This window comes from Argopecten irradians, chromosome 4 (assembly GCF_041381155.1).
Source record: "Argopecten irradians isolate NY chromosome 4, Ai_NY, whole genome shotgun sequence".
Taxonomy (NCBI): Eukaryota; Metazoa; Mollusca; class Bivalvia; order Pectinida; family Pectinidae; genus Argopecten; species Argopecten irradians.
This window is the reverse complement of record NC_091137.1, coordinates 8471212-8496977: the sequence shown is the minus strand read 5'-3', so window position 1 is coordinate 8496977 and position 25766 is coordinate 8471212. Positions and strand designations below refer to the sequence as shown.

The 25766-nt window shown below is 37.1% G+C and overlaps 4 protein-coding genes across 4 annotated transcripts; 2 read left to right on the top strand and 2 right to left on the bottom strand.

Annotated features, from left to right (window-relative positions):
* The first annotated feature begins 3592 nt into the window (after positions 1–3592).
* LOC138322083 (processed variable antigen-like) lies at positions 3593–4780 on the top strand. The gene has a single exon (XM_069266139.1). The coding sequence runs from the start codon at positions 3593–3595 to the stop codon at positions 4778–4780; it is 1188 nt and encodes a 395-aa protein (XP_069122240.1).
* Positions 4781–5124: 344 nt separating this feature from the next.
* LOC138320510 (tripartite motif-containing protein 2-like) lies at positions 5125–8474 on the bottom strand. The gene has a single exon (XM_069263510.1). It carries the CDS (start codon positions 8018–8020, stop codon positions 5879–5881), a length of 2142 nt encoding a protein of 713 aa, XP_069119611.1. The 5' UTR covers positions 8021–8474; the 3' UTR covers positions 5125–5878.
* A 2202-nt stretch (positions 8475–10676) lies between these two features.
* On the bottom strand, positions 10677–15431 carry LOC138320509 (probable cytosolic iron-sulfur protein assembly protein CIAO1 homolog). Its single transcript, XM_069263509.1, has 3 exons — positions 15304–15431; positions 11954–12344; positions 10677–11637 (listed from the first exon to the last, which is right to left on the bottom strand). The coding sequence occupies exons 1-3, from the start codon at positions 15310–15312 to the stop codon at positions 11027–11029; spliced, it is 1011 nt and encodes a 336-aa protein (XP_069119610.1). The 5' UTR covers positions 15313–15431; the 3' UTR covers positions 10677–11026.
* Positions 15432–16111: 680 nt separating this feature from the next.
* LOC138320508 (ras suppressor protein 1-like) lies at positions 16112–25600 on the top strand. Its single transcript, XM_069263508.1, has 9 exons — positions 16112–16329; positions 18455–18505; positions 18735–18802; positions 19067–19119; positions 19493–19611; positions 21586–21668; positions 21868–21982; positions 23008–23140; positions 23805–25600. The coding sequence occupies exons 1-9, from the start codon at positions 16221–16223 to the stop codon at positions 23884–23886; spliced, it is 813 nt and encodes a 270-aa protein (XP_069119609.1). The 5' UTR covers positions 16112–16220; the 3' UTR covers positions 23887–25600.
* Positions 25601–25766: the final 166 nt, after the last annotated feature.

Genomic DNA, 25766 nt, shown 5'->3' with positions numbered 1-25766 from the left:
GACAGTCAGGGGATATAAGGACAGATGTTAATGAGAAACTGACAGTCAGGGGATATAAGGACAGATGTTAATGAGAAACTGACAGTCAGGGGATATAAGGACAGATGTTAATGAGAAAACGACAGTCAGGGGATATAAGGACAGATGTTAATGAGAAACTGACAGTCAGGGGATATAAGGACAGATGTTAATGAGAAACTGACAGTCAGGGGATATAAGGACAGATGTTAATGAGAAACTGACAGTCAGGGGATATAAGGACAGATGTTAATGAGAAACTGACAGTCAGGGGATATAAGGACAGATGTTAATGAGAAACTGACAGTCAGGGGATATAAGGACAGATGTTAATGAGAAAACTGACAGTCAGGGGATATAAGGACAGATGTTAATGAGAAACTGACAGTCAGGGGATATAAGGACAGATGTTAATGAGAAACTGACAGTCAGGGGATATAAGGACAGATGTTAATGAGAAACTGACAGTCAGGGGATATAAGGACAGATGTTAATGAGAAACTGACAGTCAGGGGATATAAGGACAGATGTTAATGAGAAACTGACAGTCAGGGGATATAAGGACAGATGTTAATGAGAAACTGACAGTCAGGGGATATAAGGACAGATGTTAATGAGAAACTGACAGTCAGGGGATATAAGGACAGATGTTAATGAGAAACTGACAGTCAGGGGATATAAGGACAGATGTTAATGAGAAACTGACAGTCAGGGGATATAAGGACAGATGTTAATGAGAAACAGTGACAGTCAGGGGATATAAGGACAGATGTTAATGAGAAACTGACAGTCAGGGGATATAAGGACAGATGTAAATGAGAAAACTGACAGTCAGGGGATATAAGGACAGATGTTAATGAGAAACTGACAGTCAGGGGATATAAGGACAGATGTTAATGAGAAACTGACAGTCAGGGGATATAAGGACAGATGTTAATGAGAAACTGACAGTCAGGGGATATAAGGACAGATGTTAATGAGAAACTGACAGTCAGGGGATATAAGGACAGATGTTAATGAGAAACTGACAGTCAGGGGATATAAGGACAGATGTTAATGAGAAACTGACAGTCAGGGGATATAAGGACAGATGTTAATGAGAAACTGACAGTCAGGGGATATAAGGACAGATGTTAATGAGAAACTGACAGTCAGGGGATATAAGGACAGATGTTAATGAGAACACTGACAGTCAGGGGATATAAGGACAGATGTTAATGAGAAACTGACAGTCAGGGGATATAAGGACAGATGTTAATGAGAAACTGACAGTCAGGGGATATAAGGACAGATGTTAATGAGAAACTGACAGTCAGGGGATATAAGGACAGATGTTAATGAGAAACTGACAGTCAGGGGATATAAGGACAGATGTTAATGAGAAACTGACAGTCAGGGGATATAAGGACAGATGTTAATGAGAAACTGACAGTCAGGGGATATAAGGACAGATGTTAATGAGAAACTGACAGTCAGGGGATATAAGGACAGATGTTAATGAGAAACTGACAGTCAGGGGATATAAAGGACAGATGTTAATGAGAAACTGACAGTCAGGGGATATAAGGACAGATGTTAATGAGAAACTGACAGTCAGGGGATATAAGGACAGATGTTAATGAGAAACTGACAGTCAGGGGATATAAGGACAGATGTTAATGAGAAACTGACAGTCAGGGGATATAAGGACAGATGTTAATGAGAAACTGACAGTCAGGGGATATAAGGACAGATGTTAATGAGAAACTGACAGTCAGGGGATATAAGGACAGATGTTAATGAGAAACTGACAGTCAGGGGATATAAGGACAGATGTTAATGAGAAAACGACAATCAGGGTATATAAGGACAGATGTTAATGAGAAACTGACAGTCAGGGGATATAAGGCCAGATGTTAATGAGAAACTGACAGTCAGGGGATATAAGGACAGATGTTAATGAGAAACTGACAGTCAGGGGATATAAGGACAGATGTTAATGAGAAACTGACAGTCAGGGGATATAAGGACAGATGTTAATGAGAAACTGACAGTCAGGGGATATAAGGACAGATGTTAATGAGAAAACGACAGTCAGGGGATATAAGGACAGATGTTAATGAGAAACTGACAGTCAGGGGATATAAGGACAGATGTTAATGAGAAACAGTCAGGGATGACAGTCAGGGGATATAAGGACAGATGTTAATGAGAAACTGACAGTCAGGGGATATAAGGACAGATGTTAATGAGAAACTGACAGTCAGGGGATATAAGGACAGATGTTAATGAGAAACTGACAGTCAGGGGATATAAGGACAGATGTTAATGAGAAACTGACAGTCAGGGGATATAAGGCAATGTTAATGAGAAACTGACAGTGGGATATAAGGACAGATGTTAATGAGAAACTGACAGTCAGGGGATATAAGGACAGATGTTAATGAGAAACTGACAGTCAGGGGATATAAGGACAGATGTTAATGAGAAACTGACAGTCAGGGGATATAAGGACAGATGTTAATGAGAAACTGACAGTCAGGGGATATAAGGACAGATGTTAATGAGAAACTGACAGTCAGGGGATATAAGGTTAAGGGACAGATGTTAATGAGAAACTGACAGTCAGGGGATATAAGGACAGATGTTAATGAGAAACTGACAGTCAGGGGATATAAGGACAGATGTTAATGAGAAACTGACAGTCAGGGGATATAAGGACAGATGTTAATGAGAAACTGACAGTCAGGGGATATAAGGACAGATGTTAATGAGACACTGACAGTCAGGGGATATAAGGACAGATGTTAATGAGAAACTGACAGTCAGGGGATATAAGGACAGATGTTAATGAGAAACTGACAGTCAGGGGATATAAGGACAGATGTTAATGAGAAACTGACAGTCAGGGGATATAAGGACAGATGTTAATGAGAAACTGACAGTCAGGGGATATAAGGACAGATGTTAATGAGAAACTGACAGTCAGGGGATATAAGGACAGATGTTAATGATAAACTGACAGTCAAGAACATATGAGGACAGTTGTTAGTGAGAAATGAACAGTCAGACAGATATGAGGACAGTTGCTATTAAGAAACCAACAGTTGGGGACACGTTCAATATGGCCTTAATTAGTCCTAAGTAATTTGTGTTTGTTTAAACTATGGACAAAGTTGACCCTACAAAATCAATTTGAGAAAGATCTCCATGGTAAACAAATTTCAATTGTTAAGATACTGTTTTTGGCATAATGTTTTCTGATAGGTTGTAACATGCACATGACATAATTCGGACACAAAATGAACCTAAGAAATAGGAAATTCCATAAAGACATTTACATGTAGTGATATTAAACTTTACATGTCAAAATCAAAGATGGCAGCCTTTTATTTATGCAGATGACACAACATGATCCTGTAGTAATCAGAAATTAAATGTCAAGATTAGGTTCTGACTGGTCCCAAAATGCACTTAAAACAACTATAGGACTCAAGGGAAATTATATATAATATATATAATTTTGATTGTCCAAATCAAAGATGACTGCCTGCGGGTAGTGAAGAAAATCAAGGTATTGGAGAAAATTACAGTCATGGGGAGAGTCAGTGTCATTTACAGGAACAAGGACAAAATCAAGGATGAGGGGAAAGTCAAGGTGGTGGGGAAAAGTCAGGAACAAAGACCAAATCAGGAAAATGGGGGAAGTAAGGGTGGTGAAAAAAGTCGGGAACAAGGACAAAATCAGGAAAATGGTGGAAGTAAGGGTGGTGGGGAAAGTCAACGTGATGGGAAAAGTCGGGAACCAGGACAAAATAAGGAAAGTGGGGGAAGTCAAAGTGGTGGGAAAAGTCAGGAACAAGGACAAAATCAGGAAAATGGGGGAAGTCAGGATGGTGATAAAAGTCGGGAACAAGGACAAAATCAGGAAAGTGAGGGAAGTCGGGGTGGTGAAAAAAGTCGGGAACAAGGACAAAATCAGGAAAATGGTGGAAGTAAGGGTGGTGGGGAAAGTCAAGGTGATGGGAAAAGTCGGGAACCAGGACAAAATCAGGAAAATGGGGGAAGTCAGGGTGGTGGGAAAAGTCAGGAACAAGGACAAAATCAGGAAAAATTGGGGGAAGTCAGGGTGGTGGGAAAAGTCAGGAACCAGGACAAAATCAGGAAAATGGGGGAAGTCAGGGTGGTGAAAAAAGTCGGGAACAAGGACAAAATTGGGGAAGTCAGGGTGGTGGGGAAAGTCAAGGTGGTGGGAAAAGTCGGGAACAAGAACAAAATCGGGGAAGTCAGGGTGGTGGGAAAAGTCGGGAACAAAGACAAAATCAGGAAAATAGGGAAAGACAAAGACATGGTGGTGGTGGAAGTCAAGGTAGTGAGGAAAGTCAGGGTCATGGTGAAAGTCAAGGTAGTGAGGAAAGTCAGTGAAGTGGGGAAAGTCAGTATAGTGAGAAAAGTCAAGATGGTAGGAAAGTCCGGGTACTGGGGAAAGTCAGGATACTGGGGAAAGTCAGGGTACTGGGGAAAGTCAGGATACTGGGGAAAGTCAGGGTACTGGAGAAAGTCAGGATACTGGGGAAAGTCAGGTTCGTGGAGAAAGTCAGGATACTGGGGAAAGTCAGGTTCGTGGGGAAAGTCAGGGTACTTGGGAAAGTCAATATGGAAGGAAAGTCAGGGTCGTGGGGAAAGTCAGGGTATTGGGGAAAGTCAGGGTCGTGGGGAAAGTCAGGGTACTGGGGAAAATCAGGAAACTGGGGGAAGTCAGGAACAAGGTTACAGGCTGTAAAATCAGGGAAGTCAGAGTGGTGAGGAAAGTTAAGGTAGTGAGGGAAGTTAAGGTAAAGCGGGAAGTCGGGGTAGTGGGGGAAGTCAGAGTCATCATGAAAGTCGGAGAAGAAGGATAACTTATTAAAGTCATGTGTTTGTTTACAAGTGATAAGGTCTGTTTGTATATCGGTGACCGAGTTTATCTGAGCCAATCCTCGGAAATTCACCTGCTTGGTTTCCAACTATAACGCTGATCTGCAATCAACTTAGTGTTAATATTTTGTCACCATTTGTGCTACGTAATTGCCACCTTCGGATCAATGTTTATCTCTCTGAACACAGAGTCTTGCCAAAAGACAAATGAAATGTATCTGGTATTTATTTCAGAATAATCAATAAATATTATAAAATAAATAATATGACACCGAACGAACTTATGACACGCAAATGCGGAATTAAAATATACTACACGTTTAAGAGAGGTTATACAAGAGAAAGAAATCTTAAGTATAATTGTGTGATAAGCGCAAGACAAAATAATTAAGAATAAGAAAGCATTACTCGCACGAACATGCCATTATCCGTTAGAACACACAAGTATCCACTAGGAACGGAATCAATTATCATGGAAATTATCTTTAGTCGTGAGCACAAGTTAACGTCCATCAGAACAAAACAATTTGAGAGCGAAATTACTCTTGAAGAGAAGAAAACAATATCTTTACGTATTATTATCCGTACGAACAAAGCACTGCACGTATAAGCTATTTCGTTTGCGCTACTCGTTGTTCCTATGTAAGAGAAAAATAAAATCCGTTAGGAAAGTACACGTAACCCGTATCACTCGCGTCACGTAACACGATCTATAATCCGTGTGAACTAATTACTATCCATTTCAACACTTCATTATCCAGTAGAAGAAAGGTACATTCCGTCAGAAGAAAAATCCACGACCCGCTATGACGATGTAAGCGTGTATCATCCGTTACGGACACGATGTACATAGTACTTTCCTATAGGCATGGGAAACCATCATCCGTCAACCGCACTGTGCAAAAATTAGTTATTGTAATTGAGGCACTAAAATCGTCATCCTTGCCGCCCTTCACGATAACCATTATTTATATTTGAGGCACTGAACGTTTCCCTTACATCCACCGACCCATAAAAAGCCATCGGCATCCAAACTGATATCACACGGTCCGTAAAGTCCGCCAAGTCGCTGAGAGTTCAGCAACTTTAGGCACTGGCCATCTACATTTAACAGGTGGATGATGTCCCAATAGATGTCGCACACCAATATCATACCAGAAGGCGTACACGCGATCCCGCCGGGTCTGAATGAGTGTCCTTCCTCCCTGAATCCGTTGTATATGAAATTGAGTTTGCCAGTTTGGTCAGTAACTACCAGTCTGGCCTCAGCCGAGTCTGTCCAGTCAACCACACATATGTCATCGTTTATGTTCTCGCATATTCGATATGGGAGGGAATAAAGGGCATTGCCTTCTTCATCCTTTTCTAATTTCTGAAGGACGTTGCCTTTCTGGGAAATTTTGACTACGAATTGTCTGCTGTCAGTGTTCTTGTCCCGAAGTCCCCCTCCAACAAGACCTACAAACACGTGCCCCTTCGGTGATGCAAACAAGCCGCAAGGAAACATGTTTTTGAACTTGACGAACCTCGTGATGTCTCGATTGGACGAGAGCTGCCATACATGACTATCATGGACAGCTGAAATCAGGAGATTCCCGTCAATGTTGACCGTGATATCATATACTTTGGCCGAGAGAGTAACGGACCTAAGTACAACGCCAGTCTTTGTTACAAGCCGGATCGTGGAATCCTCGTGCGCAGCGATCCATGCAGATCCATCCCCGTGCGTTACAAGCGCCCATATCGAATTCTTGGCAAACTTGAATGTGGTATGTAGCTCCAGATTCTTTCGTTGTGGGAGTTCCTCGCTACTGTTGTCGGCTATGGTGACTGTACCTAACATGTCGGTCACCGTATCCACTGATATATCTTGACTGCCTGTCAATGTTGGAGTCTGTATGGTTCCTTGGAGTTCTTCCAGTGCAGCGTCTAGCAAATTAAGAGTTGATCTAAGATTCTTGACAACCTTGAAAGCCTTGTCCGGGGTGCATACTGTATGACCTTCTTTTACGAGGTCTCGTATATTAACAAGCCGTTCGTCCCATTCTGACTCAATTCGGCTTGTTGTTTCCTTGTGCTGTTTCCTGTGGTTCTGAAGCGTAGCGATATTAGCAGAAGAAGTGTCTTTCAGAAGAGTCTGGAGTTTTGTTTCTCTGGATTCAATCTCGTGAATCAACTCGTCGATGCGATCATCATACTTCCTGCTGAACTGTTTGTTAGAGATAATACGCTGATGTAGTTTGGGGATGTAATTTTCGGTGAGGATGTCAAGCATCTCTACGAGCTCCTGTTTCTTAGTCTCTATAGAATCCGCGACTGGTTCTACCTTGTGTCCAAAATGCTGACCACGGATACAACTAGCACAAGCTAATTCATCACACGCTTTACAATAACTTTCGGCGACAGCGTCTAAATGGTTATTACACGGAACAGCAACTTTACGATCATTGCTACTACTACCTGATTTAGTCTCTTCGGATTGAACGACAATTTCAATATCTTCCTTTGGGCACGAATCCGTTCCATTTGATGAGCTTTCTTCTGCCTCTGGCGAATGTTGCGAGTGGCACATATCAGTTTGGACAGTGATGTGGTGTTTGGAATTCGGAAAAGAAGCGAAACCTTCGCCTATGACGGACACTACATCGAGAGTTGCCGTCGGTTTGGACGGCTTCTTCTCCTTGTTTGGCGTTTCAACATCCTCAATGTTCCTCACAAGAACATTATCTACCCTGTCTTCGTGACTAACCGTGGAATATTGAATTTCATCTGGATACTGCAATACCGAACTCACATAACCTCCAAATATTTCAGAATCGAGTTTAATAGTTTCTTCGTCCAGATTATCTATAGCTTCGTCAAATTTTGACTTACTTGTCTCCGGGGTCTGTTCCTCAGCTAAACTTACAGAGCTATCCGACTCTTGGTCGCCGGTTAATACATATTCTGCGGTTGTTTCGTACGCTAATTTGTTCAGCTTAGATATTTCTGCGGCCAAGTCTTCCTCGTTTACGTGAACGTTTGCGTATGTCGAGTCGAGGATCCAATCATTCCAGGCGACGTCAAGAGATGAACACTGAACCGTGGAAGTCGAAACGTTGTCCATGATTATGTGTATGTTTTAAATTTGTTCCAAATTTTCACTGTAATATGGATGTCGTTAGTAATCAGATAACGTCCATGTTGCCTTTGTGATTATTTGTGTAGATGTATCACGGTCCAACGTAACCACAAGATAAGTGCTATCTGTTTACATCTAGATCAATGCCCGGCTTTTTATCTCAAGGCCACGTCAGAGGCAAGTTCATTGTATAGGAACCATATATTACACAACAGTACAAGGATGACATTCAATCGCTCGCTTCAACATTTTGTGTTGTTATTCTTTAATGACGTCCAAACAGACACTGATCAAAACTATTTTCTCGGGAGTGTGTTTAAATTTGCTCCATCGCTGACAAACGGTATTTTTTATCTATCAAGTACAAGAGCAGGCAATTTGATATTTTTCTTCAGTTACAAAATTTACTTTACACAATTACCACCATTGAAAAGTTTGAATTTCTGATTTGATTTCAAGATAAAAATACAAAAAATAATTCATTGCATCCAGAAAAAATTCCGTGGCACTAAACATGACCTATATGGAATAAAGTACTCATTGCTTATGCACCAAAGGCAAAATGAATTATTTTATATTACTTTTGTGTTAATCAAACATATAGATATACGATTATCAAATGATGAGTATCGTTCATGGACAGTCGGCGGTGGAGCATCTTTAGACATGTCACATGCATTTATATTTTTATCCTGTCATTTCCTCGGTGTCGTCGGCCAAATACCAATATATTCGGTAGCTAACATCAGGACAGGAAACAAATGACACGCATGCACATACGAACACGTGACGAGGTTTTAACGTGACCATTGTTAACGGCGTCTCGAAAATAGCAGTACATGTGCACCTTAAATGCTTATTTCCTATGTCACCTTCTAATTTTTTTATATAAAAAACGATAGGTTATCTGCCGTGTTTTCATTGTACATGTACTTTTGTCAGTTATTGTTTGGCATTAGAAATACAGATAAGCAATATTTGACCTCTCAGGCACGTGTTGATATTTGTCCGGTGATATCAAAGGACTTGCGTTATCATAGATCAGTGGGAATTCGTCATAGTATTTATAGAGATGATAACTATCCATCTAATCTCAGATAAAAATACCGGTGCACGCCAGGTTCGTGTGCAGACCTGTAACGATAGACCTAATGTAGGTCACTGCACACGATAGTGAAAGTTTCATTGCTAAAGGTACACTTTACTGTCAGTAATAGATATCAAAGAGTTGTTGAGTTCATTACTAAACGAATTCATCCAAGATTTATCAAGTTGGTCACAGAAATTTGCGTAATGTGCTTTGTCTTGTCAAGTTCAACTTTCAGGGAAGATAGGTGGAAAAATTGCATTTTTAAAACTATTAAAGTGGACATATACAAATATTTGAACTTACTTTTATCTTTTGAATGTCGACTGGAACTCACTTTCGGTTTTATATTTACAAAAGCCACTTGGATTCTAAATGTTTAAAGTAGTCTTTAATCACATTTTACCAACAAAAGGCCATTGCTCGGCAATAAGCCCCCTCACCATTTCATAACTTGAGCCATATCCGGTAAATTTTAATAAATATATCACTTATTAGTCAATATGGTGAATGAGAGATAAATGTCTCCGAGATGGTATAGGTTACACAAAACTCTACACAAAATGCTATAGTATATATGGTTTGAGCTTAGGGTGGATTTTATTTATAAATTTCTTCTAGTATGACTGTATAGTTTGCCAGACTTTTGGTTTTGTTAAGTTTTACGTCCTATTAACAGCCAGGGTCATGTAAGGATGTGCCAGCTTTAATGGTGGAGGAAAGCCAGAGTACCCAGAGAAAAACCACTGACCCATGGTCAGTACCTGGCAACTGCCCTACATGAGATTCCAACTTGCTACCAAGAGATTAAGGTGGAAGGCTTTTGGTAATTTGTCGGGACATCTTAACCATTTGGCCACCACAGTCAGCCTAAGGAGGAAGAAGTAGAGAGATTTGGTTTGTTTATTTTTACGTCCTATTAACAGCCAGGGTCATGTAAGGACGTGCCAGGTTTGTTGGTGGAGGAAAGCCGGAGTACCCAGAGAAAAAACCACCGGCCAACGTTCAGTACCTGGCAACTGCCCCACATGGGATTCGAACCCGCTTCCCAGAGGTGGAGGGCTTGTGGTAATATGTTGGGACATCTTAACCACTCGGCCACCGCGGCCCCTAAGTAGAGAGAGGGGCTGATAGTAATGATTCTGTTTGTCTGGGCCATAGGACTCACACTTATTCTGCTGGGGGGGAATACATTCCTGTCTAGTTGGAAACAAAAGCCTCAAAATAATTAATTAAACAAACAAGAAGAATTTATACATAAAACTTGATGTACTATGATCTTCATTCATTTTATTTATCCTTATGGTTACAAATCTTACTTACACGCCATAGTGTAAATACCTGTCCATCAAATATGCCATAGAAGCATAAATCAGAATATAATATTAACTCTGGTTTAATGTTATCAACTGTTGTCCCTTTTTGAACAGAAATGTATATAGATACATTATATAGAACAATTTTGTTATCTCTCACATCTGGCATTTCTTGTTTACACATTTGATAAGACCTGTCATTATTATATACAGAAATGTGTTTATGCATTTAATTAAATACAGAAATGTGTTTATGCATTTAATTAAAAGGCGAAAGACAAAATTTCCCTGTGTTACAGTATATGTCTTGAATCAAACTATTTCTCCATCCAGAAAGCTACAATATACAGAGACATTACCAAGACAATAATGAGGTTTGTAAGTACACATAGGGAACATTACCTGATAAGTGGATATCAATAGATATATAATCACAAGTGATAGCTGTTTTTAACTTTCATTGCTATCCCATATTGTTTATCAATTATAAAGCGATTTTTCAATGTCTATCCCCTTTAGCTAAAATAATTAAACAAAACATAAAATAACTGAATCATAAACCTTAACAATTAGGATTAGATTATAATTTCAGCCTTTTGAGAATTTCCATATTTTGACCTCCTCATTATCACTACAGGAAGCCAATAACTGTGGGTCCTTAGGGTTCCATGAAATAGCATTCACATCCTGACTGTGAGCTTTATTTACTGTCACCTCTAGTCGAAAACTGGGCTGATTTTTGTCAGAATTTGGTTCTTCAACAAAGACACGTATAGCATCATCTCCTGCTGCTGTAGCTATGTTACCGGTCAGGTGACACCAGTCTATATCGTAGATAACACGCCTGTGATACCCTGACAAGGTACAAACACATTTCCATGTAGGATCAGAACCTTTGGTAGCCACTCCTTCAGGGTTCCCAGGCAGGTATTCCTGCCAGATCTTCACAGTATGGTCGTCGCTACAAGAGACAAGTCTTGATCCAGACTTATCAAAACAAATTTTCCATACTGTGGAATCATGGGATTCAAGGGTTGCAAAGCAGGTCCAGTCATCCGTGTCCTCCTTAAAGAGTTTGATGGTGTTGTCATAGCTACAGGAGGCCAGGATTTCCTTATCTGGGTGCCAGGTGACACATTTAACATCTTGTGTGTGGGAGCTGAGGACACTGGCACATTCATACTCCTCGTCTTCTGTCACTGTCAATATAAATCAGTGTTAGCTGATAAATCACATGCAGTTTAATATAATACTCTTTATTATATTATCATTCTGAAAGTAGAAGACCTCTGGTTAAATGTTTGATTACCTAAATAGAGATCTAGAGCGCACACTTGGAAATAGCTAATTTCAAGAAGCAAATGTATTTGACATGTCGTAATATAATTTAATGGTACAAAATGTATTTCAAATCTCCATAAAATTGAAAGTTTCCATTTGTAGATCCGATAGAAATATGTCACTCAGGTATGAAAGAAGAATCTAGTAATTGTTATTATTATAGAAATTCCTTACCTTCCCAGATCCAGACACTTTTGTCACGACTACAGGTTGCTAAAAGACTGCCTCCTGAAGACCATGCCCCACACTTCACTTCATTTTCATGACCTTCAAGTGTAGCTATACACTCAAATTCTCCCTCCTTACGACTCCAGATCCCTGTTGTAGCATCAAAGCTGGCAGTTGAGAGATAGTTGCCACATGGTGACCATGCCACTGACCTGACAGTTCTCTGGTGGCCATCTTCAAGAACTGTTTTACAGACCCACTTATCGCCCTCTTGGCCCCAGATACGGATAGTCTTGTCACCCCCACATGAGGCAAGCAAAGTCCCAGAGGGGTTCCACTTGACACACCACACTCGGTCCTCGTGACCCTCCAACACAGACACACACTCAAGCGTGGACTGTAACAAACAAAATCATTGACATATATTATATTTGTATATTATATTACACATTATATTTATGTGTGTGTTAATTAGACATATGTAAACACCATTATGTATACACAATTAAACACACCAATTATAGTTCAACTGATGAGTATCATTTATGGTCTGTCAGCGGTGGAGCATCGTTAAAAGGGAGTGTGTGTTATAAACAAATAAATTTATAAAAACATTGCAGCAATGTACCCAAAAATGATGGTATTTTCTTCATTTTAAATGAAACTTTAATTTAATTTAAAACGTTGCCATCAGTATTTGACTGTCCATGTGCACTGATCAGCAGTATGTCAACAAAGATTCAGAAGTCACATGTCTGATCATGTGATTCATAGCCCAGATTTCGAGTTATTATAAATTACTTTGGTGATTCAACATACCCGAAATTTTTGATGTGGTACCAGGTCTGATGAAAACATAACATTATTCTATGTAATCAGAGTTGTCCGTCACTTTCCATGACCAATAGGTTTAAAGACTTAAAAATTGATGTAACAATAAGAAATTTTCAGCTTAAAACACGACTTCACAAATGTCTGCAGCTCAACATTTATTTGGAATTATCTCAATTTCCCTATTGTGTTGGCCATCACCCAGCGACATGCAGATAGAAATTTTCTGTATTGCGATAGATAAATAATGAATTAATGGACAACTTGTTGTACAAGTAAGAAACAATATTACGTATTTATATTAAAGATGCTCCACCGCCGACAGAGCAGAAATGATATTCATCATTTGAGCAATAATTGGTGTTTAATCGTGTATATATATGTCTAATTAACACAAAAAATAATATAAAATAATTTTTTTTGCTTTTGGTGCATGTGCAATTAGTAATTCATTCCATACAGAACATAGTGCAAGGGAATTTTTTCGGGATGCAATTAATTATTTTTGATGTCTTTATCTTGAAATAAAATTAGAAGCTCAAACTTTTCAATGGTGGTAACGGTGTAAAGTAAGTAACTTTTGTAACTGAAAATAAATATTAATTTGTCTGCTCTTGTTTTTTTATTGATTAGAAATACTATTTGTCAGCGGTGGAGCATCTTTAATAAAATTGGTAAAATTATTTGTTGTTGTATTGTTGATATCTGAGAGGATTTGATAATACCCTGACAAATATTGGTCCTTCAACAGGTTGGGGACACTCCCGTATATGCAGGATAGTCCTTCATTTGTGTATCAGTCCTGTATTTGAGGGATAATTTTGTTATACAAATACAGGATTCTGTGAAATGAAAACGGAAAAAAGTTGTTTTAAAAAAATTGCATCAAAAAAGGGTATCATAATTTTCAGAGAGCCATATAACTGATTAAAGACTCAATGTTTTAAATTTTGTGTATGACACTTGAATTCTATTTTGACACTTTGTCATAATTTAATTAAGTGACAATTTAATTAGGTGCTCTCCTTAGACTGTAGTGTTTCACCATCAGGAAAATTTAGTGAAAAAGTCATGGTTGATTGAGTTTTACCCGAGCTCTATTTTTAGCCCCATAGTAAGCAATATATGTAATTTTGTTTGTGACTTTTACAAACATTTAGATAATGAAATTTGTTTTCATTTGAATAATAAGGGTGCAGCTAAGGGCACAGAGTGCAAAGCTCTTTTAAGGTAACACAAACATGAAAATATAAGACAAAAAAAACCAAACAATTTTCATAATCCAAGCCTATATACTTACAGCTTCAGTTTGCTGCTGCAATTTTTTTATACATATAGGGAGGGGAATCATGGGTTATCACCATGGATATGATGCTTTGAAGTAAGCTCATTATAAAATCAAGCTATTCAAACGCTCTTATGATCTGGCAAAAGTAATCTTCATCTGGCAGATGCTCAGTGCTATCTCTCTTCATTTGCAAGTGATTTAGACTACTTTTAATAAAATAATCAGCTGACCAAAAAAGGAATATCTGTTACGGAAATAAAACTTCCTTCTCTAATGGAGGGGGGATTGGGGAAGTTCCTTCTCAAATGGGGGTTTTGGGACAAATATAGAGTGTGACATATCGATGTGGAAAGTTGTATTAGTGCTGGTGCAATGTAAAAATTATGACGCCGTTTTTTGATAAAAATGTTTAAAACAACTTTATCTGTTTTCATTTCTCAGAATCTTGCATTTCATTTGGGTAACAAAATTATCACTCAAATAAAGGACTATCTGGGAGTGTCCCCAATCTGTTTAAAGACACAGATAAATATTCTTGGAAAGTAGAGAAAAAGATCGGCTTGTACTGCTGTTGATTTGTGAAAAAGCACGAACAGCACATAGAAAATACATTATCAGAGTAAACTTCAAACACATGAAATGTGTTCTATTTGTAGAAGAACAGGGAAAATACACATTCCTGTCGAGTGCCCTGACCAGGAATTGAACCCGGGTCTCCGGCGTGGAAATCTACGGCTCTACCGACTGAGCCAAAGAAGCATGCTCCGTCAGCTGAGTGACAGAGACCGTATTTAACACTATGTACAAGTCACACCGACCCGCTCCTTTTACATTAATCCCCCTGTTTTTCTTGAGATTTCCTAAATCTCAACCAGAGACTCTTTAACCACCTTCCATGGGTTATTTAGTTGGGCGCCAATGTAGAAGAACAGGGAAAATACACATTCCTGTAGAGTGCCCCGACCAGGAATCGAATCCGGGTCGCCGGCGTGGAAATCTACGGCTCTACCGACTGAGCCAAAGAAGCATGCTCCCTCAGCTGAGTGACAGAGACCGTATTTAACACAATGTACAAGTCACACCGACCCGCTCCATTTCCATATCAAACCAGAAACCACAGGGGCTCGATTGAGAGGAAATCTTATAAAAAAAATCCCACTTAACGTTACGAGTAAATTATTTAATAGACTAAAACACAATAATGATGAATTCAGCTTCAAGTCATATATACCATTACCATTGCCATATCTTTAAATCAACACAGTTAGTAAGAATATTCCTACTTCAGCTGCAGAGGTAAAAACCTGGTGGGCGCAGACATCTTGAAAATAGTTCGGAGCAAAATATTTCCTTCCGCGAATGTAATTTTTTATTTTGGAAATATTGCAATACGGTTTCTGACTTAAAGTTCAAAACTGTTTTTGAAATTAAAGTGTTTGATCATTCTATTTAAATGTGTATTCAAAATTGAAATATTTCGGTTCAATTTTAGCACTATATATCTCGGATGGAAATCTACGGCTCTCACCGACTGAGCCAAAGAAGCATGCTCCTTCAGCTGAGTGACAGAGACCGTTTTTAACACCATGTACAAGTCACATCGACCCGCTCCATTTACATATCAAACCAGAAACCACTGGGGCTCGATTGAGAGGAAATCTTATAAAAAAAATCCCACTTAACGTTACGAGTAAATTATTTAATAGACTAAAACACAATAATGATGAATTCAGCTTCAAGTCATATATACCATTACCATTGCCATATCTTTAAATCAACACAGTTAGTAAGAATATTCCTACTTCAGCTGCAGAGGTAAAAACCTGGTGGGCGCAGACATCTTGAAAATAGTTCGGAGCAAAATATTTCCTTCCGCGAATGTAATTTTTTATTTTGGAAATATTGCAATACGGTTTCTGACTTAAAGTTCAAAACTGTTTTTGAAATTAAAGTGTTTGATCATTCTATTTAAATGTGTATTCAAAATTGAAATATTTCGGTTCAATTTTAGCACTATATATCTCGGATGTATTCAATAAAAAAGATGTTGCTAGGCATTTCCGGTTTTGATTTCTTCCAAAACGGGACATCAGTGAAGTTTGAGAAGGAATTTGTCATCAACAGCACTCTTTAAGGGGTATCGAAAATTTGATCATGGCAGGGAAGGCCAAAAAATATGTTGATGAAAACAGAGAAACAAAAAATCCTGAACTGGAGCTTGTCGACAAATCAATTGTAAACTTATCGGAAGTACCAGGACTGTGTAAGTCATGAAGTCATAACACAGCCAACTGCTGTTATGGTTGTAGATTTATTCGACCTCCATCTATGTTTATCTATCATGCGTTGCTTGTATGTACAAATGTATTTGCTTTCATAATGGCATTATAGAGAGCAGTAGTATTTGTTTCGGTTTCAGGCAAATTTTGTAGATCGATGCAAAAATAACATTTCTTCACCACAGGTGCCCCATCCTCGATGCTCCAAGTTGACTATCACTGTCGTAAAATTCACTCCTGGACTATCAGTATGTCATAGTAGAACTGAAGGCAACATAAGACACTTGTAATTTTATCTGAATTTGAATCTTTGATGTACAAAATGTACATCAAAAGAATCTAATAACTGTACACTGTGTACTTCTATAACATGAGAGTCGACTGGTCAGTCGGTTGTTTTATCGGACATTACTTTGCTGACTGTCGACTCTCATTTCCGAAGGCCTATTTCTTTGATGCAGCTTCCGACGTCAGATGAAAGCGGAAGGAAAAATGCAATTATATCAATATCTATAGCTCTAACAGTGATAACATCGATGTGTACGTACAGTTTAGGTATTAATTATCCCACTTATATAGTAGAACCATAACTTTAGGCCTCATAAAATAGTATTTTAGCAGATTAGATATGATGAATCCTTTCCGTAATATTTTGACCTAGATTTAACAAAAAACGGAACATGAATTCAAGCGGGCATAACAGAAGTAAAAGTATAGGCAGATCAAGCGTTTTGGGGACTTTGCAATTCGTTTTTTCTATTAACCGGTCAGATCGCTTTCATCATGAAGTTTTGTCTGGGTCATGAAAGTTTACGTTAGGATATGAAAATATTTGTTTTAGATGAATTTTACGGCTGATTTTGTCAAAATACTTGTTGATTTATGAAAAAGAGGTAGGTATTTGACATTGATGACAATTTAAATATGATTTAAACGTTTTATATTATCACAATCCAAACTTTGAAAATGTTACCCTCAGCATCGCGTAAATGGCCTATCGGAAGTTAGAGGTTAGACACGACGTAATGTTCTAAAAGTGTCTCGTCATGCTATACCTCTAACATTGTTGGAGTATACACTGTGGTGACACTGTCAGGCATCGCTCTCTCTGTAATCTTCAAAGGAAGTCTCTTCAGGCCTGTGATCAATCAGTTGTTTTTTTCTGCTGAGCTGCCTCCAGTTTAACAATGATATAGTCCAGGGTTGAATATAATAACAGTGATAGTAAACCCTGGAGCATTGAGGATGCGGGTGCCCATGCATTGTTCTAGACACAGCGTTGTCACAAAATTAAAGAGGAGGGTTTGGACCAGAACCTCCAAACAATAGATGAATGCTCTACTAACTGAGTTACCTGGTCAATGATAATCAACCCAGTCCAATGAATCCTGCTACATAGTAAAAATATGGCAGAAATTATAACACCGCTTAGAACCCTGGCACCTGTATATGTGCCATGACTTGATAGAAGGTCTTTAATTATCAGGTTTGGACTGGGAAAGCAAATGTTTAAACCCAAAACAACCCACAAAAATCTTCATCTTAATTGTACTTTCACTACTTTGAGACACAAACTTGGTACAATTTTGTTTAGAAGACTACCAGGATTTGGTCATAATGATCCCCTTTTGCTAGAATATCTGACTGTAAATTATATATATGTAAACTAGTCATACTTATTGAAAAAATCATACACATTTAAAGGGGTGTCAGTACAAGTCAAATATGTAAACAAACACTAAGATAGTTGAATTAGGAAAAAAAACTCCAATTATTTCGCTTTGATTGGCATTTACCAATGCTGCTAACATCATTAGACTCTCGATTAGTGTTGTAAAGCCCTTCTCGCTACATTTTTCATCTAAAAACGTGTTCTTCAAGACGGAGATGAATACCAGTACCTGGGTGAAGACTTTTCACTTATGATTAATTATAAATTAATATAGAAAATGAAAAACTGAACAATATCATCTGCTAATTCCTATTATTTATTGAGAGAGAGACTTGTTAAATCAAAGGAATCTCTATGTAAGTAAATGTTAATGTGTTCTGGTATTAAAGTTGATTATTGCAGTTGGATTTATGTGTGGGCTTTTCTTTCTATTTCAGTGGATTTACAACACGTAACCAGACTTACACTGACCCATAATAAAATAACAGGTGATTTATTTTTGCTTCATCATGTACATACCAGCTGTATAACTATATGTAGTATAATAAACTAAATAAGTCAAATATATTTCATATTTTTCTCCCTTTGTGTAATGGTTGATTGTTGATTATAATTGCACTGGTTTAGTATATGATTTTCGTAATTAATATGCTCCCCATAGAGTTTTGAAATTTCTAAATCCATTAATTCTTGTATATCATTGGCTTTGTTCTGTAGTGATTCCTGCCAATATCACAGAGCTAGCTAACCTGGAACATCTTAACCTCTTCAACAATCATATCAAGGTTAGTATTCTTCCCTTGGATTTGATTACATGTAGGTAATATTTAATTAATAAACTGCAGATGAACACATAAATGATTTTCAGTTGAACTGGAATATGAAGGCTAAAGTGTTTAACTTAATAATATTAGTTTAAGATAGTTAAACTTTTTGTTTTGTAAACATGATTTTATTTATTTCTAAATGACTATACCTCTGAAACATTGTTTATGCCAACCCCTTCACCAAACATAGATAATTGAAAAGTAACTTGTCTGATTTCTCAGGAAATCCCAAGTACAATCAATTCCATGATGAAGTTAAAGATATTGAATTTGGGGTAAGTTATATATATGTAGATTCTATGTTTTTTTTTTCATTTAAATTATAAACATCAGAGAAAATCCCAGGAAGATCATTGAACTAAAACTATTCCTATTATTTTCCATGATGTTGATAGTTTTTACTCTTTTGATATCTGACTCAATACCCAGTTACAGATGAAAATAAAACAGACATTGGAAAAGTTTTCATAGTACATGTATATGAATTTGAATAACAAGCTGTGCAAAAACCTAAATTGATTTCATGATGCTAGGATAGCATAAAAGGACAAGCTTTTCTTGATGTTTTCAGAGCTATATGTTTAGTACTGTAATAAGCCTCACTTCAAAATGATGAAATTGATGGTTTACATATATTATGTATTCCAGAATGAATAGATTGAATTCTTTGCCCCGTGGATTTGGAGCATTTCCTGTGTTAGAAGTGTTGGAACTGACTTACAACAATCTCAATGAGAGATCACTGCCAGGAAATTTCTTCTGTTTGGGTAAATATTGTTCTTAATCGCTTCTCCTTTTATGATTTGGTTTGTTTGATTTGACATCCTCTACAGTGGACCCTCGATAATCCAGGCACTTTTGTGCCCAGCCTAAACTGTTCGGATTACGATTTTCTGGACTGCTGAATTCTGTGATCTTAGTCAATGAATTAAATTCTCCTGTAAAAGTTACTCCCCTTGTCCATGTAATCGATGATTGGTTTTTATGTACTAAAATAAACGCTTCGTTGTTTTTAAGTTTGTTTTATTTTCAGATAATTACGTTATGAATATGAAATAAAAATATTTCTTTTTAAAAGACGTTTTTGTACGATGTAGCATAGGCCTATAACTACAACTCTTGATCTGTTGTACGGCAAACTATATGTTTCAAAATGCCTCACCAAGGATCTATATCTACATCATTGGCCTAACAAAACCATGAAAAGAAGTAGTTCAAAACATTTTTATCGACTAATGGAAATGGTTATTTTGTATAATGTGTGTTTTTATTGACCATTTCCACAAAACACTTTTACTTTCTGATGTGTAACAACCACATTCACGTCTAACTTTTAAATGAGTTCCTTGCACAAAGTCGCTCACATAATGATACGGTGTCAAGAGGTACTGTTTATTGTACACATAAAAAGTGGCTTTGGATTTTCTCGGCAAGTGGCGAGACAAAATCTTCAAGATTATTGTGTGATTTTATTAATAACATTCCATTCCCAAAATAGAGTTTCAGATTCAGAGTCTGAATTTCCAGGGTAGTGGGTATAAATTACGTTACCAAAATCCGTTCCCTGACATTTCTGTTCAGATTTTGAATTTTATGGACTATCAACGTCTGGATTATTGCGGGTCTACTGTAATTTATAGGCAGGGTCATTTAAAAACATTGCTGGTGTGGGTTGGGGAGGAAAGTCATAGTATCTTGATACAAACTACCGACCAGCAATCAGTACCTGGCAAATGCCCCAAAAGAGATCAGAACTTACAACCCAGAGGTTCAGGACTAGTGTTTATGTAACCCTGGTGAATACTAGTAGCAATATACCACTCAGCTAGAGAAAACTTCTCTTTAGCTCAATTGGTTGAGCGTCAGACTAGTAACCCAGAGGTCCTGAGTTCTAATCCTGGCAGAGGAAGCGATTGTGTTTGTATCAAATCATGTGCTCTGTTACATTGGCGCCCATGTAGGGACTCGGAAAATACTCAGCCATGCCTCACAGGTTTCGCTGTTAACCCCTAGAAACTTGAGGACGACTTCTGTCCTTGAGGGGGAAGTATGTAACCCTGGTGAATACTAGTAGCAATATACCGCTCAGCTAGAGAGAACTTCTCTTTAGCTCGATCGCTTGAGCATCAGACTAGTAACCCAAGGGTCCCAAGTTCGAATCCTGGCAGAGGAAGCAATTGTGTTTGTATCAAATCATGTGCTCTGTTACATTGGCGCTCATGTAGGGACTCGGAAAATACTCAGCCATGCCTCACAGGTATCGCTGTTAACCCCTAGAAACTTGAGGACGACTTCTGTCCTTGAGGGGGAAGTATGTAACCCTGGTGAATACTAGCTGCAATATACCGCTCAGCTAGAGAGAACTTCTCTTTAGCTCGATCGGTTGAGTGTCAGACTTGTAACCCAGATGTCCTGAGTTCGAATGCTGGCAGAAGCAGTGATTATGACTAATGTTTGTATCGATTCATGTGCTCTGTTACATTTATATGTAGGGACATCTAACCAATCAGCCATCTTAGTCTTTCATTGTATGAATTTATCCTTATTCACATTATACATGTATTGCTCATTGCTCTTGGTTATTGGATGCACCTTTCCTCATGAAATATTTTTGTTGATTAAATCTCTTTTAACCTCCACATAGTAATGCTAAAATGTATATTGCAACACCAACCTAACTGGACAGAATATCACTTCATGGTCAATTTGATAGTTTAAATTTTACCACTATTTTATTCCAGATACATTGAGGGCTCTGTACCTTGGTGATAATGATTTTGAGATAATTCCTCCTGAGATTGGCCGTCTGAAGAGCCTTCAGATCGTAAGTTTTCATCTAAATAGAGATAGTGATTTAATCCAGGATTCATGCATGTAAACAGTCATTGAAATATTAATGAAATCTTATACATGATTTTGGTGTTTATATAGAGAGGTATATGAAATATCACTCATAGATTTGGAATTGTTAGCAGTGTAGTGAAATTAGAAAGGGTATGAAATATTATGTTTTATATTTGTAGCTGGTTTTGAGAGACAATGATTTGATAGCTATCCCTAAGGAAGTTGGAGAATTGCCTCGCCTCAAAGAACTTCACATTCAAGGAAACAGACTAACAGTACTGCCACCCGAGATAGGTGTGTATTGTCATTTTTATTGTATAATCTGATGGTTTTTTGTGTCCACTGCAACGCAAGAGCGACATATAGGTATCACTCTTTCGGTGTCTGGAAAAAGATTTCTGTGCGATAACTTAAGTATTTATTGTCCGATTTCAACCAAATTTGGTATGTTGCTTTCTATCAATGAGATCTCAGATGGGTTCGATACTGGTCAAAATCTGTCAATATTTGCAAGAGTTACAGGACTTAAAAATCGTTAAAATACCTTTAGATAAATCCATAATTTCCGCTAGATAACTTTAGTATTTATGGTCTGATATTGCTTTATATCTAAGAGATATATTATGGTTTCTGCTAGATAACTTTTAAAATAGATAAATTCATGGTTTCTGCTAGATAACTTTAGTATTTATGGTCTGATTTCAAGCAAATTTAGTATTTTGCTTTATATCTAAGTTCTGTTATGGGTTTGATACTGGTCAAAATCCATCAATATTTGCAAGAGTTATGTGACTAAAAAACGACAAAACAGATAAATACTTGGTTTTCACTCGATGACTTCAGTATTAATTGTCTGATTTCAATCGAATAAATAAATAAGGTATAACGCTTTAATTTATATCAATGAGATATCAGATTGGTTTGATACTGGTCAAAATTAAATAATATTTGCATATACTTTAAAATCGTCAAAACAGATAATTTCTTGGATCTGCTCAATAACTTTTGTAGTTATTATCTGATTTCAACCAAATTACATGTATGCATATATTGCTTTATATTAATGAAATCTCAAATGGGTGTGATACGGGACTTGATTTTCAACTGTAAATAACTATTTTTTGTGATATTATGACTGCTGTGCAGGCGACACATTCACTTCCCTGGAATTCTTGTGTTCTTTAAATATATATCATGTTTTTAAAGATTTTCTGACAAGTTCATATATAACTAATATGTATATTGTCATTTTCCTCCATAGGGTGTGAGTGATTTTGTTTGGATTAATTTGGTGAATAAAAGACATGTTTATGTTTTAGGTAACCTTGACCTTGTGGGATCTAAGCAGGTGTTCCGCGGAGAGAATAACCCCTGGGTGACCCCAATAGCTGACCAGTACCAGGTGGGCGTGTCCCATGTGTTTGACTACATTAGATCAGACACATACAGATTGTAAGTTTCTTTAATATCTGGTTCAAATGTTTCTACCTAAGAAATAATTTGAAAGTCCAAAACATGAAAGAAAGTATATTTCATGTTATATACAGGATTTGTATTGCTTGATATTTCTTTTTTTTTCAAGTTTACATAGAGATTATCCAATATACTTTATATATGAGAGATTATCCAATATACTTTATATATGATATCATAGAAGATACTATGCTGCTCAGAAATTTCTTGTTTATGGGAGGTTAGGTAGTGTATGTGTGTATTTGGGATCCTTGAATTGCAGGGGCTTCAGTGATATAGCACTATAAAAAGGGCAACAGTTCCACTATACAAGAAGACACAACACGAATATACTGCAGTCTCCAAAAACATGCACCTCGCACTTCACACAAGCTACACACTGCATACATGGGAGGCCGTCCTTACATGACCCTGGCTGTTAATAGGACGTTAAAATTTTAGTGGATTTGAAATGTTGTGAGAAAGAAGAGGATATACTTTGATAATAAATATATAGATAGCCAATTAAAGATTATATCATGCATAAAATTGAAATCATGATGCTGTTATAATTCGCAAGTTAAATAATTAAAAGTTTGGTAGTGTTATGTGACATGTTGTCAGTTACTCCTTAATCTACAACAATATATGACTTGTTCTGCAGTTTGTATGGCCGCCACATTGCTGCCGAGTCTGCGCCACCTCCAAAGACAAACGACAAGTCTAAGAAAATCAGTCGAGGATGAGCAGCCAGCAAGGGACACTCAGTTGTAATACAAACAGTCGGGAGATGTGAAATATTAGAGACAAACAAGAAAACCTAGATATTTTCAGAACTGGAAATTTAGTGAAGTTTATTGAAGCTTATGTAAGCAGGTAAAAATTCTTTCACAGAGTAAAAATTTATTGACATGACAGATTAGCTTGTGATAATCACCAACTTACACAATTTTGAAAAAAATCAATGATTGATTTCTATTGAGGTCTAGGTAATATTTTCTTTAGTTATATAAGTTTTATTAATATTAGGAGTTTTCTGAAGGTTCAAATCCAGAAATAAGCTCATCCAGGGCAGTTTCATGAACATTCCTTAACTTGAAGGAGTTCCTTAACTTAAAATTCTCCATAGGAAAGCATTGCAGATTTTAAGGAAGGCTCCTTAACTTAGGGTTTTTCCTTAACTTCCGTAATAATTTCCTATTGAGAATTTTAAGTTAAGGAATTCCTTTAAGTTAAGGAATGTTCATAAAACTGGGTCCAGTTGACTCAAGACTTTTTCTTTTGCAAAGTTATCACATCTCAGAAATTTATAGTGTCAAAATATTTAAAAAACAGATATGTGCTTCCAAACTCAAGAGTTTAAGGACTCAGAATCATGCTTTCAGGGATTTTGTGGATGCATGTATAACTCTACAAGTATTTTGACTGGGTTTCAAAATATCCAACCTAACCAAAGTTACTTTATGATTTTAAATACTCTGTTTGCTAGAGAGTAAATGGCTGGTCATGTTGATGATAACTGCTGATAGCCAGCTTTCATATGGTGCTATTTTTGTAATGTCCATTTAGAGACATTGTATACTTATCTGCATTTGCCTTAAACTAATTTACATTTCACATTAACCAAGTCAGTAATTGTTAAAGGTTTTCCTTGCTTTGATAAGGTTGTATGCATAGATTTATCAAATTTATAGCTTTATATTTCTTTTTTGTATTTTGTACTGTAGATTATTGTTTAATGAACAATTAATGAGCAAAAATGTGAATTATCATCATTTGTAGAACTTACTAATTTTAATTGAGCTGCATAAGCCGGTTTCTGTAGGGTGGGTTGTCATGCATCCAGCTCCTCCTTTCTTTAAAAGTGGGTATTGAATACCATTAACCATTTTGTCTGAATGTCTATTTTATGTAATGCTTGCACGTTTGATGTTTTATGTTGAATAATCATGTATTCTGACGCTTACTTGTCTTGTGGTTTTTGTTTTTAATATTTATGTTTTACTGTAATAGATTTACAATTGTATGCAATTTGTATGTTTATTATTTATCCACATCTTTGTGTCAAATTTCAGAGGAACAACTACATTAAAGTACATTTCATCTTAGATCACTCTAGAGCAGTGCCATTTACTATCTTGAATCTCTTGGTACTGTTAGCTCTGTGCAGATTTTGCAGTTTTTACTTTTGAAACTTTTAAGAAACTTGATTGTTTCACTCTATGTGTCACATTTCACTTTATGAATATTTTACAATTATGAATGTGTTTATTTCATAATATATGACAGAGAAACGACTATTCATCTCACAGCTGTCAGGATGTTTCTGGAGAATGTTGTTTCACAATTCATTGCTTACTCTTATTATTTATATAAATTGTACCTGTGTGTATATAACATGTGATTAGTATGTATAGATATGTATGGTTATTTATATGACTCAATAAATACATAACCTTGCATTTTTTTGTGGAAAATTGTATATTGTAGAATGAATAATCTTGACTTCATTCACAAGGAGCCGATCAAACTAGTGAAAATCTTTTACCAGAAAGTTAGGGATGCTGGAAAGTGGACTGCCACTTTTGACCAATAATTAAGGTGTTCAACTTCTATTATATGTACT

Excerpts from the sequence above, each read along its gene's own strand:
- LOC138320508 (XM_069263508.1), top strand. The coding sequence starts at position 16,221 with ATGGCAGGGAAGGCCAAAAAATATGTTGATGAAAACAGAGAAACAAAA. Across the intron at positions 18,803-19,066 it reads TCTTCAACAATCATATCAAG|GAAATCCCAAGTACAATCAA; the intron begins GTTAGTATTCTT and ends CTGATTTCTCAG. Across the intron at positions 21,983-23,007 it reads AGTACTGCCACCCGAGATAG|GTAACCTTGACCTTGTGGGA; the intron begins GTGTGTATTGTC and ends TTTATGTTTTAG.
- LOC138320509 (XM_069263509.1), bottom strand. Across the intron at positions 11,638-11,953 it reads AAGTGTCTGGATCTGGGAAG|TGACAGAAGACGAGGAGTAT; the intron begins GTAAGGAATTTC and ends TTATATTGACAG.
- LOC138322083 (XM_069266139.1), top strand. The coding sequence starts at position 3,593 with ATGGGGAGAGTCAGTGTCATTTACAGGAACAAGGACAAAATCAAGGAT.
- LOC138320510 (XM_069263510.1), bottom strand. The coding sequence starts at position 8,020 with ATGGACAACGTTTCGACTTCCACGGTTCAGTGTTCATCTCTTGACGTC.